Raw genomic sequence first — 16,432 nt, forward strand, 5'->3', positions numbered from 1 at the left:
CAGAGCTTCCCAGGTCTTGCTCCTCTGTCACTGTGGCTCCCAGACCTTCTGTGGCCAGATTTCCCCCATCTAGGTTACTGTCACACCCTTCTCTTCCTGCTGGATCCTCAAGGCCACTGTGCTTTGAGGGTAATTCTACCCAGGGACACTTTGCCCCAAATCCTGTCCCCCGGCCCTACCAGCCACAGTCCCAGGCAATCAAATTCCTCCCCCGCAGGGTGTCGCCCAGTCAGTCTGCCCTTCTTCCCAGTCCTCCCCCACCATCTAGCCTGGGGCTGTTAGGGTGTGGCACCCACAGACCCGCCCCCGCCCCGGCCAATCAGCTACTGCCGCACACCCCCCGCGGCGGCCAATCCTTGCAGCAGCGCTGCTCCACCCCCTCACCTGGAGGGGTTACCCGGGGCTGGACCCCCGCCCCACCTGGGAGGGAGCCAGGCTCCCCACTTCCCTGGCTAGGGAGTCTACTCTGCCAACCCGTTTCTTCTCCTCTCTCCCTAAGTCATCTCCTCCCGCAAACCCAGGCGTCCAGCCCCAGCCCCTCATCTCTCTGGCCTAGGCGTCTCAGCCGCCAGCTGCTGCTTCCCTCAGGGTGTTTGGTGCCGGCCACATTCCTAATCGGCAGGCAGAGAGGGCCAAACTCCTTTCCCCTAAGGGCCAAGAATAAAAAGACGGCCCTTCTGCGGCTGCGCCTCCATTATTTCCTAATTAGCGCATAATTTACTCTCCCCTGCGGGCCTTTTAACTGGCTGGGCAAGGAGGCGACCTGCTCTGCCGCTCCCGGAGCCCCTGGCGACAGGTTCTGCCGGCTGCGGCCTCCGCGCAGAGCCTGCCGGGAGTTGTAGTTGCTCCGGCGGAGGCGCGCGAGGGGCTGGGCGGATGCGGTCCAGGAGCGGCAGGGGTTTCAGAGGGCAAAAAATAAAGGTGACGATGCCCTCCTTCTGGCTGCAAATTGCTTTTATGGATACGTGCAGGGTGGTGTGGCACACGGGTGCGGAGGCTTGAGGACAGGAAGGAGGCGGGGGAAGGCTGCCCCTGAGAGGCAGATGGTAGAAGTTGGAATTTGGGAGGCTGAGTCGGAACCCAAGCGGAAACATGGGAAATCAGGAAGGGATCGTGGGCATCTCCACGGGGGTGCTCCCTTGGGCTTTACACCCATATCCCAGCTCCGCACCCCCAGTCACAAGCAGCTCAATCCCTGTGCAGAAATTGGCTTCCGAGGCCAGGAACACAGCGGCGGCCCCCACGTCAGCAGGCTGGCCCATGCGGCCCAGGGGCTGGGGAGAGGCAGAGGGCAAAAGGTCAGGGGGAGTCCCTGCCTGGCCACCATGCCCCAAGTCATCCCATACCATCTGGATCTGGACCCCAGCCCTACCTGGGCCAATGTGCCCTCTTGGACTGTGGCCATGGGGTTTGGTGTTAAGGCTGCCAGCTCCTCCCAGAGGGGGGTCCAGATGTTTCCTGGGGAGATACTGGGAGGAAAGAGAAAGAATCAGGGGCACACTCCCTGCCACCCCAGGGACACCCAAATAAACCCAAATTCTATCCTTCCCTTCACCTCCCTCCAGGAGGCGCTGTGCCCACTTGGCCTCACTCACCAGTTGACGCGGACTCCATATTGACTCTCATCCAAGGCCAAGGCTTTGGTCATGGCGGTTACTGCCCCCTGCAGAAGATGTGGGCCAGGGAGAAAGTTCAGTTGAGGGAAGACAAGTCTCCTCCCTTCCTCTCCCCCAACCAGATGTGTCAAGCAGGGGCACAGCATGGGAAAGTCCTGCGTTCTGTTCAGGCTTCATTGGCAGGCACTTGGCAAGAGCAACTTGGCACAGGTTGTTATGCCCAAGAGCTGAGATCCCAGGTAGGGAGTGAAAGCAGGGTAGGGGCAGGGACAGCAGCTGGCATACCTTGGTGGCCACATAGGGGACTGCCTGGGACTGGCCAATGGCCCCGACCAGACTGGAGATGTTGATGACATTGCCCCGGCTCTTCCGCAGGTGGGGGAGGGCAAGCTGGGGAGACAGGAAGCCCAACAAGCTGCCCTGGATGTCCCGTGACTGAGACAGTGACCACTGCCCCGGTATGCTCCCTGGCTGATCTCAGGGCCCTGAAGGGACAGCAGCCCAAGCTCCAGGATGTACCTGCTCTGGCTTGTCCAGGGTCTCTGGTTCTCAAGACTTAAGAGGTCTCTCCTTATCTGAAAGGGATTCCCTCCCTTCCCCTCATGCTCACTCTCCTCCCTTCTCCTACATGCCTCTCTTTCATCTCTCTCTGTACCTCTTTTTCTGGGTCTCTATCTCCCTCTCTCTGGGTTTTCATGTTACACAAACTCCTATCTGTATCAAGATAAGAAAACCTGGGGCCTCCCTGGTGGCGCAAAGGGTTAAGCACCACACTGTGAAGCAATCCATAGCCTCTGCAGCACGAGTTCGATCCCCAGCCAGCCAGGGAGCTACCCACATGGTGCAGCAGACCTCTCCTGTCTCGCCTGCTGCTCCCCTCAGCAGTGTATTTCAGTCAGTCTGCCTGTTCTGTTCCCCACTGTCTCTGGTGAATCCTCTCACCCTCCCATCTCTGGCCTGTATCCCAGCTCTTGTATGCAAAATAAATAAATCTAAAGAAAAAAAAAAAAAAAGATAAGAAAACCCAAGAAACCAAGACGTATTTTGCAAAAAAAAAAATTAGAAGATTTTATATTTCCATATTTAAAAAATTAGAAGATTTTGTATTTCCATATTTTCCCCTGGGAAAACAGTTCCTCTGCGTTTTAGGGAAATCTCTACAGTCAGAATGTGTCGTGGGAGACTTTCATGAAATGTACCCCATATTTCTAGCAATTTCTCCCCTTCAACTTCCCAGCTGTCTGGAGGTCCCTAAACTAATTCCTTCTCCCTCTCACCCCTCTCTCAACTTCCTCCCTCTGTTCTTTAACAACATGTGATTTCAAATAAACTCAAATTCTTTCCTTCCCTTCACTGGTCTTGCTGGCCTTGGGCAACTGAGCTGACCAGGAAAAGCCTGTTCCTGCAACTAGAGATTAATGAGCACAAGCCAGCTCCCCCATGGGGTTCTGAGAGTTGAAATCTAAATGAGCCCCCTGTCTGGTTTTCCCCACCAGATTTCTTTCTCCAACCCCTCAAAAACAGCCTCCACCCTATTCTCAGAGTTGCATCTTTAACCACAATCTGCAGGCCAACCTCAGGGCCTTTGCACTAGCTGTCCCCTCTGCCTGGGATGCTTTTCCTGAGACTTACTCCTAGGGTGATCATCCATCCAAACTTGCCCAAGAGTGAAGGGTTTCTGAGGAACCTGGAAGGGTCAGTGCCAACCTGGGAAGGTGCTGAGGAAATCTACTCCCTCTACAGTGTCCAGCCCTTTTCACAGCTCTGCCATGAGACCCTTCTAAGCAGCCAACTTCAAGCAGCCACCTCAATCCCCCTGGGCCCTCCTCTGTTGCCTGATTTTTTCTGCAGTGGCACCACCCCCATCTGACAAGCCACCTTTATATTACCTACTTGCTCCTTTAATCTCTGTCTCTCTCACCAGAATGCAGAAATCCACAAGGGATGGTTGGGATTTGTCTTTTCTTTCACCCCCCAATACTAAGATGTCTTGACCCACAGTAGCAGCTCAGAAAATCTCTCGAATAAATGAATGAATTTACAGAGAAGCATCGACTGGCCTGGGCCTGTCCTCAGCTCTTTACACAGATAAGTTCATTTAGTCCTTCCTGCAACCCTAAAAGGAGATCTAGTCAGAACCCTCTCTTGCAGGGGAGGACACTGAGGTGAGGGAGGGTCACGTGACTCCGGACAGAGTCCCAATGTTTGTGTGGTCAGGCAGTCTGAGATCAAAACCCATAGCCAAATATGAATTTAGGACTAATATAATTTAAGCGTGAGTGATGTGAGTCTGTGTGTGTAGGGGAAACCCTAATCGCCCAGCCTCTTCCAGGAAACCCCACCCCCATTTCACCCTTTCCTCTGCCCTCACTTAATCCGACAATCTAAAACCCTCCCTCCTGCAGCCCCAGGGCTCACCCAGCCCCCACCTTGGCCCTACCCCTGCCGATTTCTCTCCTTAATCCTATCACTCCCTCCCCACCCCCACACTTTAATCGCCAGGTCCTGGAGGGCTGAGACCTAGTCCATTCACCACTCTGGGCACGCAGCTGGCACTCAATAAATATTTGTCCCACACTCCCTCCCGGTGGCCCTTCACAACCCGCTCCCCTCTCCTGCATTCCTTGGCCAGAGTCCTCCCCAGCATCCCCCAAGGTCACCTAGCACCTCCTGTGTACTGGCACCAGAGGGCTCCAGTTGGCCTGCACCTCCCTCCCTCCTCCAGACACCCGATCTGGAGCCTGGCTCTCCGGAGCCTCCCTCTGACCTGACCCAGTTCCCCCTCAACACTGGGGTTCCTGGGTTTGCCTCTCACTCACTGATCTCTGCTGAGGGACTTCCCACTTTGCTGTCTTCCCACCCCATATCCGACACCTGTGCAGCCCCCTGCTGGAGCTCCTGACCTGACACCTCTGGCATCTGTTTGTCTTAGAGCAAAACTCACCCCATTGTCTTCCCCCTAAAACCTGGCCCACTGGCACCGAGATCCTCGAGCCCTTCAAGCTGGTGGTCTCTAGAGACTCCATCTCCTTCAGTTCTTCATGGCCCAGCCCCAAGGCCTGGTCACTGGGCCTTCTGAGGACCTCTGGAATCTAAACGAGTCTCTCCACTTCACTCATGTGTTCAACAAACATTAACTGAGCACCTACTATGTGCCAGGCATTGTGGCAGATGCTTGGGAAGCTGCAGTAAACAGGACAGACTTCAGCCCACATGTAGCCCATATTCTACAGGAGAGGCAGCCATACGGACTAGCGTGTTGGGTGAGGCTGGCACAGCCCGCCAGACAGGAATGCTGGGCTGGGCACAGATTCAAGCAGGGTGTCAGGGAAGGTGGCAGCTGAGCATTTGAAGACCAGATGGGAACTTACTTATGGGGATGTTTTGGAGAAATGTGGTGTCAGGCCAGAGAGAAGAAATGCAAAGGCCCTGAGGCAGGACCATGTCTGTGTCTGTCTGGTGGAAATGGGCTGGGTAGGGGGTTGACTACCATGATGGAAAGTGAGGTCCGACCTCCCTGGTGGGGCAGGGGTTAAGTCACAGCACTGTCAAGGTACCACCAGCCCCCAAGGCCTGAGTTTGATCCCTGGCCAGGGAAGCTGACCACATGGCACAGCAAACTTCTCCTGTCTCCCCGCTGCTCCCCTCAGCAGTGTATTTCAGAGGATCCACCTGATCTGCTCCCCACTCTGTCTCTGGTGAATCCTCTCATCCCCCACACCTTTGGCCTGTACTCTAGTTCTTGTATGCATAAATAAAATAAATCTTTAAAAAAAAAAGTGAGGTTCAAGAAGGTGACAGGGCACAGATAAAGGGAAGGCCTGGAGGCTACCTCTTTCCTGGCACAGAGGCACTGTCTCCTAGTACTGGTCTTCCTGTGCCACACTGCCCTCTGCTTTGCTCCTCAGACAATGGCCCAGATGATCTGTTAGCATTAATGGAACCACCTCACTTCCTTGCTCAAATACCTCCCTGGCTCTTAGTGCTCTTGAGATAAACACCAGATGCCCCAGCATCACACCAAGGTCCCTCGTGATCTGCACCCCACTCCTTCCTGCACTAACCCCTCTTCTCACTCCACAGAGCCCCCATTAGTACCAAGCTGGAGTGGCCCCCCACTCAGTCCTCCCCTAGTTAATCCTGCTTTCATCCTGTTGTCCAGAAATCCTCCCTTGACACCAAGAACGAGCCAGTCTCCCTCTCACACATTCTTCCAGAAGCAAACCATGTCTTTAGCACACAACATTCACCCATAAAATTCTGTTTATTTAGTGGCACCTGGCAGCCTCACAACCATAAACCCCACAAGGGCAAAGACCGCGTAGCCCGGCACTACAGTGCTAGCTGATAAATAAGTAAATGAAGGAATGGATCAGTCTCTAAGGCCAGCCCAGCCCTGAGAGTCCACAACCGACACCCCTGTGCCCAGACACCTCCTGGGTATCCCTCCTACCCACAAGATTTCATTCAGCTAACTATATCAACAGGTCCCTGATCCCTCTGCTGTTTTCTCTGGCCCAGGGAATCACAAACTTTGGGTCCTGTCAGAATCTACCAGGAGGTCAAAGACCCAGAAATCTTAACTGGGGGAAGTCTGGGATGGTGCCCCAGGATTAACATTTAAAGATTTCCAAGGGATTTGGGGAGTGCTGGTGATAATAATGGAGATGAAGTCATGATGGTCTTGGCAGTGATGATGATGGTGGTGGTGGTGGTGGTGGTGATAACGATGAGGTAATGGTCATAAAGGAATGATGGTGATGCAGATTATGAAGGTAACAGTGACGAAAGCAAGGATGACGTGAGTGGTGATGATGGTGATGAAGATGAAATTAGTGATGTTGATGGTGATAATGGAGAAGAGAATGATGATGGTGAAAATGCCAACTTACTCATGCTGACACATTTCTTTGCAACAGTCGCTGTTTTAGGTGCTGGCAGAGAGGGATGAACAGTCAAAGTCTTTGTGCTCTAGAAAATCAAATGCAATGGTTGAGCCCTGTGTGGAGGCTGATGTGAAGACATTTGGGAATAAATGGGTGAATTTAAATAGGCCTTGGATAGTAATGGTATTAAGAAATGACTGTTACTGGGCTTCCCTGGTGGTGCAAGGGGTTAAGCACAGCACTATGGAGCTGTCCGAAGCCTCTGCAGCATGAGTTCGATCCCCAGCCGGCCAAGGAGCTACCCACATGGCGCAGGAGACCTCTCCTGTCTCCCCGCTGCTCCCCTCAGCAGTGTGTTTCGTCAGTCTGCCTGTTCTGTTCCCCACTCTGTCTCTGGTGAATCTTCTCACCCACCCCGTACCTCTGGCCTCTACCCCAGTTTTTGTATGTGTAAATAAATAAAAATTAATCTTTAAAAAATTTTTTAAAAGAAAATACTGTTATTTTATTAGGCAATCTAGTGACAGGTTATGTTAAAAAGTCTTAATTTTCAGGATATGCTTATGATAGCATTTGGAAATGAACTGTCATTTATTTCTCATAATAAAGTTATATATTTCATAATAAACTGGCAGTGTGGGCACACACACGTGTGTAACTGCATCACAGCAAAATGTGGATGATTCATATGAGTAATTGTTAAATACATATGCAGGAGATACGGGCGTTTACACTAATCTTTCGTTGTTTAATGTAAAATTCCATTTATTTTTGTTTTCATTTTTTTTTTTTTTTTTAAACAGAGGCATGTTTTATTTATTTATTTGTTTGTTTGTTTGTTTTGTTTATACATGCACTGGGTACAGTCAGAAGCGCGGGAGGGTGAGAGGATTCACCAGAGCCAGAGCGGGGAGCAGAGCAGGCAGAAGGACCGAAGTACACTGCTGAGGGGAGCAGCGGGCGGCAGGAGAGTCTGCGCGCCATGCGGGACCCTCCTCCGGTGACCGGGGAGCAGCCGGGGATTGAACCGGCGCTACAGAGGCTGCGGGCAGCTTCGCAACCCAGCACTCAACCGCTGCGCCACCGGGGAGGCCCTGTTTTCATTTTTTTAAAGATTTATTTATTTATGCATATGTATAGGCCAGAGGTGCGGGGGATGAGAGGACTCACCAGAGACAGAGTGGGAAGCAGAACAGGTGGATCTACTGGAACACACTGCTGAGGGGAGCAGCGAGGAGACAGGAGAGTTCTGCCGCACCTAGTGGGTAGCTCCCTGGCCAGGGAACGAACTCATGCTGCAGAGGCTGCTGATTGCTTCATAGAGCTGAGACTTAACCCCTGCACTACCAGGGAGGCCCTAAAATTCCATTTATTTTTAAATTAAAATAATGTTTGGCTCTCCCTCGCCTCTCTGGTGGGGGATAGCTGTGACCCGTGTTTCTCGCTGAATCCCCCACAGGGTCATCCCCATTACCTGACTGGGAACCTGCTCGTGACCTTCATCAGCTGCCTCACATGCTGGGAACTACTACTCCCCACCCAGGGCCTGCGTGATCGGATCACCCCACACACAGCCTGCCCTGCAGTTTTCAGGTACACTCTGCTTCTGGGGGGAGCCGGGCAAACCCAGGCGTGGCCGTGGTGCTGTGCTCGTGGTAAGAATTTGAATGATCAGAATGAGAAGGTAAGGAAATAGCTAAAAGCATGGGATCATCTCACTGCACTTGTCTAAGAGAACGTTCTTGCTTGTAGTACTGGTGGGCAAATGGACTTCCTGCCCACAAGTTACTCTCAAAGAGAGAAGTAGGAAAATAAAGAACATGTGGAAAAATATTAACAATGGAGAGTCTGAAAGTTCAGGAGTAGGCAGTACTGTTCTGATAAGATTTTGCGCATCTGAAATTATGCCAAAATAAAAATAAACCCTCCATCCCAGCACTAGTACTTATGTCCTACCTGACAAAGTTATCGTGATGAGGTGACTGGGTGGGAGGTGGTAGAGACAACAGACAGAACAGGTTTAACAGGATGTGCACCACTGCTGGGATGGAGCTTTGCTCATTGTGGTTTCTGCCCCTGGACCTTTGCACACTCTTTTCTTGGTGTGAGAAACACACTGCACCTTATTCTCCACATCCTTCTCACCCACTCAGGGTTCAAGTCAGTCATCACTTTCTCCCCCCTACTTTCGCCTGGTTCCATATGCCCAGCATGTATCTCAAGAAATCTCAAAATTGAGTGATTGGCCACAGGAAACAGAATAGAGCTAGGTTTAATGATTGACAGTAATAACTAATAATAATAACACCCAGGGGCCATCCTGGTGGTGCAGGTGGTTGAGCACAGCGCTGTGAAGCTGCCCGCAGCCTCTGCAGCGCAAGTTCAATCCCGGCTGGCTGGGGGTGGATACCCACATGGCGTGGCAGACCTCCCCTGTCTCGCCCACTGCTCCCCTCAGCAGTGTATTCCGTCCTTCTGCCTGTTCTGTTCCCCACTCTGTCTCTGGTGACTCCTCTCACCCCCTCACCTCTGGCCTGTACCCTGGTTCTTGCATGAATAAAAATAAATCTTGGGGCCTCCCCAGTGGCGCAGCGGTTGAGCGCTGGGTTGCGAAGCTGCCCGCAGTCTCTGCGGCGCCGGTTCGATCCCCGGCTGCTCCCCGGCCACCAGAGGAGGGTCCATGTGGCACGCACACCTCTCCTGCCGCCCGCTGCTCCCCTCAGCAGTGTGCTTCGGTCCTTCTGCCTGCTCTGCTCCCCGATCTGGCTCTGGTGAATTCTCTCACCCTCCTGCGCTTCTGACTGTACCCAGTGCATGTATAAACAAAACAAACAAACAAATAAATAAACAAACATGCCTCTATTAAAAAAAAAAAAAGGCTATAACAATTATTAAAAAAAAAAATAAAATAAAAATAAAAATAAATCTTTAAAAAATAAGTAACACCCAGCAGAGGGTAAACTCTGTGCCAAGCATGTTCTAAGGGTATTTCATCTTATTCAATCCTCACAACAACCCTGTGAGTTAGGTACCATCATTAATCCCATTTCTTTTTTTTTTTTAATATTCATTCATTTATGCGTACAAGAGCTGGGGTACAGGCCAGAGGTTCAGGAGGTGAGAGGATTCACCAGAGACAGAGCGGGGAGCAGAACAGGCAGACTGACTGAAATACACTGCTGAAGGAAGCAGCAGGGCAAGACAGGAAAGGTCTGCTGAGCCATGTGGGTCACCTCCCTGACCGGGGATTGAACTCGTGCTGCAGTGGCTGCAGACAGCTCCATAGTGCTGTTTCTTAACCCCCTGTGCCACCAGGGAGGCCCCCATTAATCCCATTTCACAGATAAGAAAACCAAGGTGCAGAGATGTAGTAACTTTGGCCCGTGTTGCAGGTAAAAGGTGTTGGGCAGGAGGGCCCTGACTCGAGACTCTATTCCCACATGAGGTTTCTGGGTCAGTCCCTCACAGGTAACAGCATCCAGTCCAGTGGCCCAATAGGGAAACATGGGGGCTGGGGTACACTGGAGAGTTGCATTTGGACACTGTTGCTCTGCCCCATGGGGCCCATTTGCCAACTTTTTACGAGCAAACAGAAATCTGGGTGTTTATGAGAAATCTCTCTATATTGTGACAACTAATGGGGGGGCGGGGAGGGGAGATCTCACACACAGACTCACAATCCCCAGCCCTTCACCACTGGTGTGTAGATGTGTCTTATCACAGGCAGCTGTTGGGTCAGTCTTAGAAAGTCAAGAGGCCAGTGATTACCTGACTGCCTGGGGACATTTCATCTAGATCTCAGGAGGAACTTCAAGACAGCACCCGACTTTCCATTACATGGGTGACCCAGCGCCATCCCTAGACCTGCACTTTCTCCCCATGGCGCAGGCTCAGGCCGCTGAGCTCCAAACCACCTGTGGGTCCTGGCCCAGAACCTTGAACGCCAGTACCCACTCGCCAGCCCCATGGGGACATCCTCCAGGAGCTTCCTCTCACCGTGCAGGACCACTGCCCCCACCCCGATTTCTGGAGGTAGGCATGGGGGAAAAGAACCCCAAACTCCCAATCTTTGCTTTCTCAAGTTGGCACCCCCACTTGGTCTATAAGGAAACCCTGGCAATTCTGCCTTCAAATTGCATCCAGAGCGGGTCCGCAAAACCCACAAAAACAAGGCCGGATCCCCCAGGGAACCCCCTCCCTGCCCTCACCCCCTCCCCGCCCTCAGCCCTCGCCCCTCCCCGCAGCCTGTTCCCTACGATGCCGCTAGAGGGCGCCGTAACCCCGCTCCGGCTGCACAAGCGCCTCTGCTCAGAATTCTTGGCCGCTTGCCCTTCCAGTGTCACATCAGAAACCTGTCCCTAGTTCCCAGGGCCCCGCGCCCTCCTTTGCCCTTTTTCTGCCCTCCCTCCCTCCCTCCCTCTCTAACTCACCCCCTCTCTCTGCTTCCATCACCTGCCCTCCTCACTGTGCCTCCACCACTCCAAACAGTCTCACCGAGGCCCTTTGCACGGCCCTTTGTGCCCGACCACAGTTGTCCAGAAACCTCCGTAGGGCTTGTCTCAAATGTCACCTCCTAGAGAAGGTTTCGGACCCTCCTCTAAGAGAACCCACAGTTACACTTAAATATACACGCATCCATATACATATATATTTATATATTGCGATTATATATATATATGGAGAAGATCGTGCTGACTTATTTATAAGTGGACTATGATGTCTGGGATTTGCTTTAAAATACTCCAGAAAAAAAAGGAAATCAAAAAGTGAGGGCTTTAGAGTGACAAAATATTGATCATTATTGGCTGGGTGATGCCCCACATGAGGTTCCTAGGGGACACTGTTTTCGCATAGGCTTAATAAAAAGTTAATGTGGGGCCTCCCTGGTGGCGCAAGGGGTTAAGACGCAACCTGTGAAGCTATTCCCAGCCTCTGCAGCACGAGTTCAATCCCCCGGCCAGGGAGCTGCCCACATGGTGCAGCAGACCTCTCCTGACTCGCCCGCTGCTCCCCTCAGCAGTGTAGTGCTCCCCTCAAGTCTGCCTGTTCTGTTCCCCACTCTGTCTCTGGTGAATCCTCTCACCCCCCCACCTCTGGCCTGTACCCCAGTTCTTATATGCATAAATAAATATATTTTAATAAGTTAATATGCCTTAATGAAAAAAGTTACAAAGCAGCATTTACACTCACCCTTCACTCTTTATCCCCTTACTGTCCCTCACTTTTTTGCATGGCATGGATCGCCCCCCAATGTTATATTCTATATTCCTATTTTTTCCGTCTGTCTCCCCCACACATATTGTCAGTTCCCCCACATCAAGGATGTCTTTTGGGTCCCTGCTGTATCCTGGGGCTTAGCCAATTGCTGGTGCTAAATAAATAGCTAAATATATAACTAAGGAAAAATGTTAAAAAGAAAAGAAAAAGAAATCAAAAATAATTTTTAAAAAGAGAAAGAAAAAGCATTCAATGAATGACTACAAAAGTGCACCATTGAGAATAAACCAGTCGCTTCCGCAGGGAATGAACACATACGTGCAGGGGCCACCTAGTGTGCATGGTCTGGAAAGTCCTCTCCGAGGAGGTGACATTTGAACTGAGCAGCTCATTTGGAGGGAGTCGTGGGAGGTTCAAAGGAAGGGAATACAGGGGCAGAATCTGCCGGCAAAGGCCCAGAGGTGGGAACCATCCCTCTGACAACCCCCCACCCCACCCCCAAGTCATGAATTCTCCATGTTCCAGTGCTTGGCGGAAGGGCCTAAAGATGTCTGATCCTGGGTAGGGCCAAATCAGGAGAGGGGTCACCACATACCCCTCAGGCCCCTGCTCAGATTCACCAAGTCTTGGCTGTGAGCTCTGTGGTGCTGGTCACTACAAGGGTCCCCCTGGGACCTCCTGCTCTGAGACCTCCTTGAGGGACAAGGAAATCGCTCTTTGATCCTAATAGCTATTCACCGGATGGCAAAGCTGGCACTCCTGTAACTAACCCCCTCTCAACACCTCCCCCTTGTTCATAACACCCCCCATCCCCACCACACCACTTTGGAAGCTTCTAGAAGTAGGGCCTGAGCTATGGAGCCACACTGGTAGCTTGGACCGGATGGAAGGACTTGCATGTTTTTCTTTTCTACCAAGACTGAGTCCTTTGAGAACCAGATCAGATCATAGCAAAAGACATTGTGTTGTCAGACAAAAAAAATCTCGTTGGGAGGCCACCTGGGGCCCGGACCTCACCTTGGTCAAGGTGTATGTCCCCAGCAGGTTCAGCTCCAACAGCTGCCGGAAGTCATGGGCGGAGGTCTCCTCGGGCCTCTGGGGCGGGGGGTCTGGGGATGGGGGTGGGAGGCAGAGAGAAAAGAGTGAGGAATGAGGTGGATAGGAGAACAGGGTGTCCACGAGGAGGGTGGCAGACAAGGGGATCAGGGACCCTGAAAAGGAAGGGAGGTTGCACAGTCCTCCCGGGTTCCAATCTTGGCTCTGCCACTTGATGACTATGTGGCCTTGGGCAAGTCACCTTCCCTCTCTGTGCCTCAGTTTCCTCATCTGTAGGTTGAAGATAACACTTTGTTCTTACTTTCAGACATTTCATGTCAATATTTACACCTGACACTTGGTGCCAGAATGTGTTTGTTAAATAAATAGAAGGGGGCCTCCCTGGTGGTGCAAGGGGTTAAGACGCAACCTATGAAGCTATCTGCAGCTGCTGCAGCACGAGTTCAATTCCTAGCCAGGGAGCTACCCACATGGCACAGCAGACCTCTCCTGTCTTGTCCTGCTGCTTCCTTCAGCAGTGTATTTCAGTCAGTCTGCCTGTTCTGCTCCCCACTCTGTCTCTGGTGAATCCTCTCACCCCCCACACCTCTTGCCTGTACCCCAGTTCTTGAATGCATGAATAAATAAATAAATAAATAAATAAATAAATAAATAAATAGAAGGAATAGGGGGGATGAAGTGCTGAAGAGTAGCAGGACAGAAAAACCAACATTCAGAAGGAACTGGAAAGATCTAAGAGTAAGAAAAACAGGAAAAGACAGAAGTGAAAAGAAATCCCTGACAGCTCCAGGGGGCTTGGGAAACAAGTGAATGTAAGCACACAGATGGGAAAGACGATGCTGGGCAGAAAATTGAGAAAATATTGAATTATTGCTCCCCAGAACCCCTAGTCTTGCTCCCTCCAGGGTCCACGCAACGTCTTCTGCGCATCCTCAGCTTGATTTGTCTTCATTGCTTGTATCACCCCTGGACATGCCGGTATGAACAGTCTACTCTCATTATTCAGAGGTTTCAAACCCAGATGACCTTGGAGGGGGGGGTCCCGACCTCTGGGCATCTCTGAGAGCTGGGACAAGAGAACACAGTGGCGCAGGTTCCAACTCAGCTGGGGATGGCTGCTAAGGGCGCCTCAAAATTTGACCCCTTGGCCACGCCTGCAGTCCCAGGAAAGTGCCGTCCAATGAGGAGCCCAGGGATAAGAAGAATTGGCTTAATCTGCTTCTTGTCTGGTTGCTTGTTCTAGAATGTGAACCTCGTGTTTCATCTCTTTTGTACGCTGCTAAATCCCCAGCCCCCAGGGCAGCATGGTGCGCCATGAATATCTGTGAAGGAACAAAGACCACAGAAAGGATAAACTGGTACCCACTATCTCTTTTAATCTTTTTTTTTAAGATTTATTTATTTATGCATACAAGAACTGGGGTGTGGGCCAGAGATGCGGAGAGGTGAGAGGATTCACCAGAGACAGTGGGGAGCAGAACAGGCAGATCTAATGAAATACTGCTGAGGGGAGCAGCAGGGAGACAGGAGAGGTCTGAAGCGCCATGTGGGTAGCTCCCTGGGCCGTCTGGGATCGATCTCATGCTGCAGTGGCTGCCAATAACTTCATAGTACTGAGACTTAACCCCTTGCACCACCAGGGAGGCCCATCTCCTTAAATCTTTATAATATAAAGAGAAGCTACAGCCCAAAGAGGGTGAGTCACATGCTCGAGGTTGCCAGTCAACAAGGTAGGCCTCTGTCCACCACTTGCTGTGTGATCCGTCCAATCAGTTCACCTCTCTGAGCCTCAGTTTACCAACAAGAGGCAGGCTGATGAAAGACAGTCATCACACTGATGGCAACTTCTCTTCCAAGCTACCACACCAAATCCTTTAGCCTACCTGCCGTCAGGACAGCTCATAGTCATGGGCCAAGAGAGTGGACATCGGTGAACTGTGGCTTCCAGGCAGAAGCTGTGGTGGGGGCTGACATAGTAACGAGGCTGAGCAGCTGACTTTATTCACCACTGGTGATGGTCAACCCCTTTTAGAAATGTGGAAACTGAGGCATGAAGAAGTAACAACTTGCAGCAGGAGTGGAACAGGATTTAAGGCGAGGTCTGGAAGACTCCATGGCTTTACAGTCCCACCCAAGTGGACAGAGAGGGGGTGGGGGCGTCAGGGACACAGAAAGAGGAAACTGAGTCATAGGCAGATGGGATGGGAAGCCAGGAGAAGGGAGAATGGCCCTCAGGCCTGAGACTCACGGTAGCCGGCGTTGTTGACCACGCAATCCAGGCGACCAAAGCGGCGGACAGTCTCAGAAAGGAGGGTCTGGGGAAAGAAATGTCTTTCAGTGAGTGAAGTTGGGGTGCCAACCTTTTTTCCTGGGAGACATAGGACCAGTCGGTAGAATCAGGCAAAGCTTTAAAACGACACTGGGGTGAATCCTTTGGGGCAGGGACAATTTACCCAGGAGGTCATGGAAAAGTAGGGGGAACAGCATGTGCAAAAGGCTGGAAGAGAACAATTATTAGAAGACAGACGCAATCACAGGTGGGGGTGGAGGTGGGTAGGGGCAGCAGATCCACTCACCCTCACATCCTCCTCCTGGGTTATGTCACAGCGGAGAAAGACCGTTCCAGGAAGCTCCTGCTCCAGGGCCTGGCCCCCCAGCACTGTAGGGAGAGAAAGACTGGAGCCTGGACCCTGGGTCTGAGAGAGGAGGGGCTGGGTTGAGGACTGAGGGACCTTCACTCACCGTTTTTGTCACAGATAACCACTTGGGCGCCGCTTTCCACTACCGATAGGAGAGACACGTTAGCCCTGCAGTCCTCAGAGCAGGACTCTGCTGCCCTCTTGCGGGTCCTCTCTCCCCTCTTGCTCCCCTGCTGACCCCGAAGTCTTGTGATGATCCCCAGTACAAAGAGCAGGGGCCTTGACACCTGTTCTGGTTGCTTACTTCAGGTGCCTTTGGGGGTTCTGTGGGGGCCCATCCCTGGGTTCTAGTAAACCCTATACCAGGAAGTGACATTCCCCCAAAGCACCCATTTATTAGTAACAAACAGGAACCCAGAAAAAGGGAATAACAGCCTTAAGAGACTGTGGAGGCCCAGGCCAGGGCTTCCTCTGCCCGGGCTTTCCTTAGCATTGCAGGTGGGACTGCGGAGAGGGGGTGGACAGACAGCGGGTGGGACAGGGCCCACCGAGACGCCAGGACCGAGGACTCTCGTCCCCCACTCCTCTTTGCCCCCGCGGCCCCTCCTCTTCCAGAGTCCAGTATCCCGGGCGCCAGAGCCCTCTCACCAAAGGCTCTCACGATGCCGGCGCCGATGCCGCGCCCGCCGCCTGTCACCACGACCACCTTCCCGGCGTAGCGCGCCGCCATCGCCCTGCCGCGGGAGCCGGCGCCTCCTCTCGGCCCCAGCGCCGGCCTCCTCCACCTCCAAAGTCCGGGAGGCCGCGGGGTCGAGCCATAAATAGGGGCTGGACCCTGGAAAGCCCGGCCCTGGGGGGCGTTGCCAGGCGAGCCCAGAGACCAGCGGCCCCCAGGGCCTCCTCCCTCCGACCCGGGCGTCCGGATCCCCAGCCCCTCCTTCCTCAAACCTCCCCCCGCACCCCGCAGTCCAGCCCCCGGCCCCCTCCTCTCTCCCATCAGGAGTCCCGGCCCCCAATA

General features: G+C 52.5%; 1 protein-coding gene across 1 annotated transcript; it reads right to left on the reverse strand.

The window, feature by feature from the left end:
• Positions 1-941: 941 nt before the first annotated feature.
• HSD17B14 (hydroxysteroid 17-beta dehydrogenase 14) lies at positions 942-16,158 on the reverse strand. The gene is made up of 9 exons (XM_037516936.2): positions 16,063-16,158; positions 15,518-15,556; positions 15,352-15,434; positions 15,024-15,090; positions 12,737-12,828; positions 1,902-2,006; positions 1,596-1,663; positions 1,373-1,469; positions 942-1,274 (listed from the first exon to the last, which is right to left on the reverse strand). Exons 1-9 carry the CDS (start codon positions 16,142-16,144, stop codon positions 1,101-1,103), a joined length of 807 nt encoding a protein of 268 aa, XP_037372833.1. The 5' UTR covers positions 16,145-16,158; the 3' UTR covers positions 942-1,100.
• Positions 16,159-16,432: the final 274 nt, after the last annotated feature.

The sequence above is a fragment of the Talpa occidentalis genome, unplaced genomic scaffold (assembly GCF_014898055.3).
Source record: "Talpa occidentalis isolate TD23 unplaced genomic scaffold, MPIMG_talOcc4v2.1 talOcc4.17, whole genome shotgun sequence".
NCBI classification, from domain to species: Eukaryota; Metazoa; Chordata; class Mammalia; order Eulipotyphla; family Talpidae; genus Talpa; species Talpa occidentalis.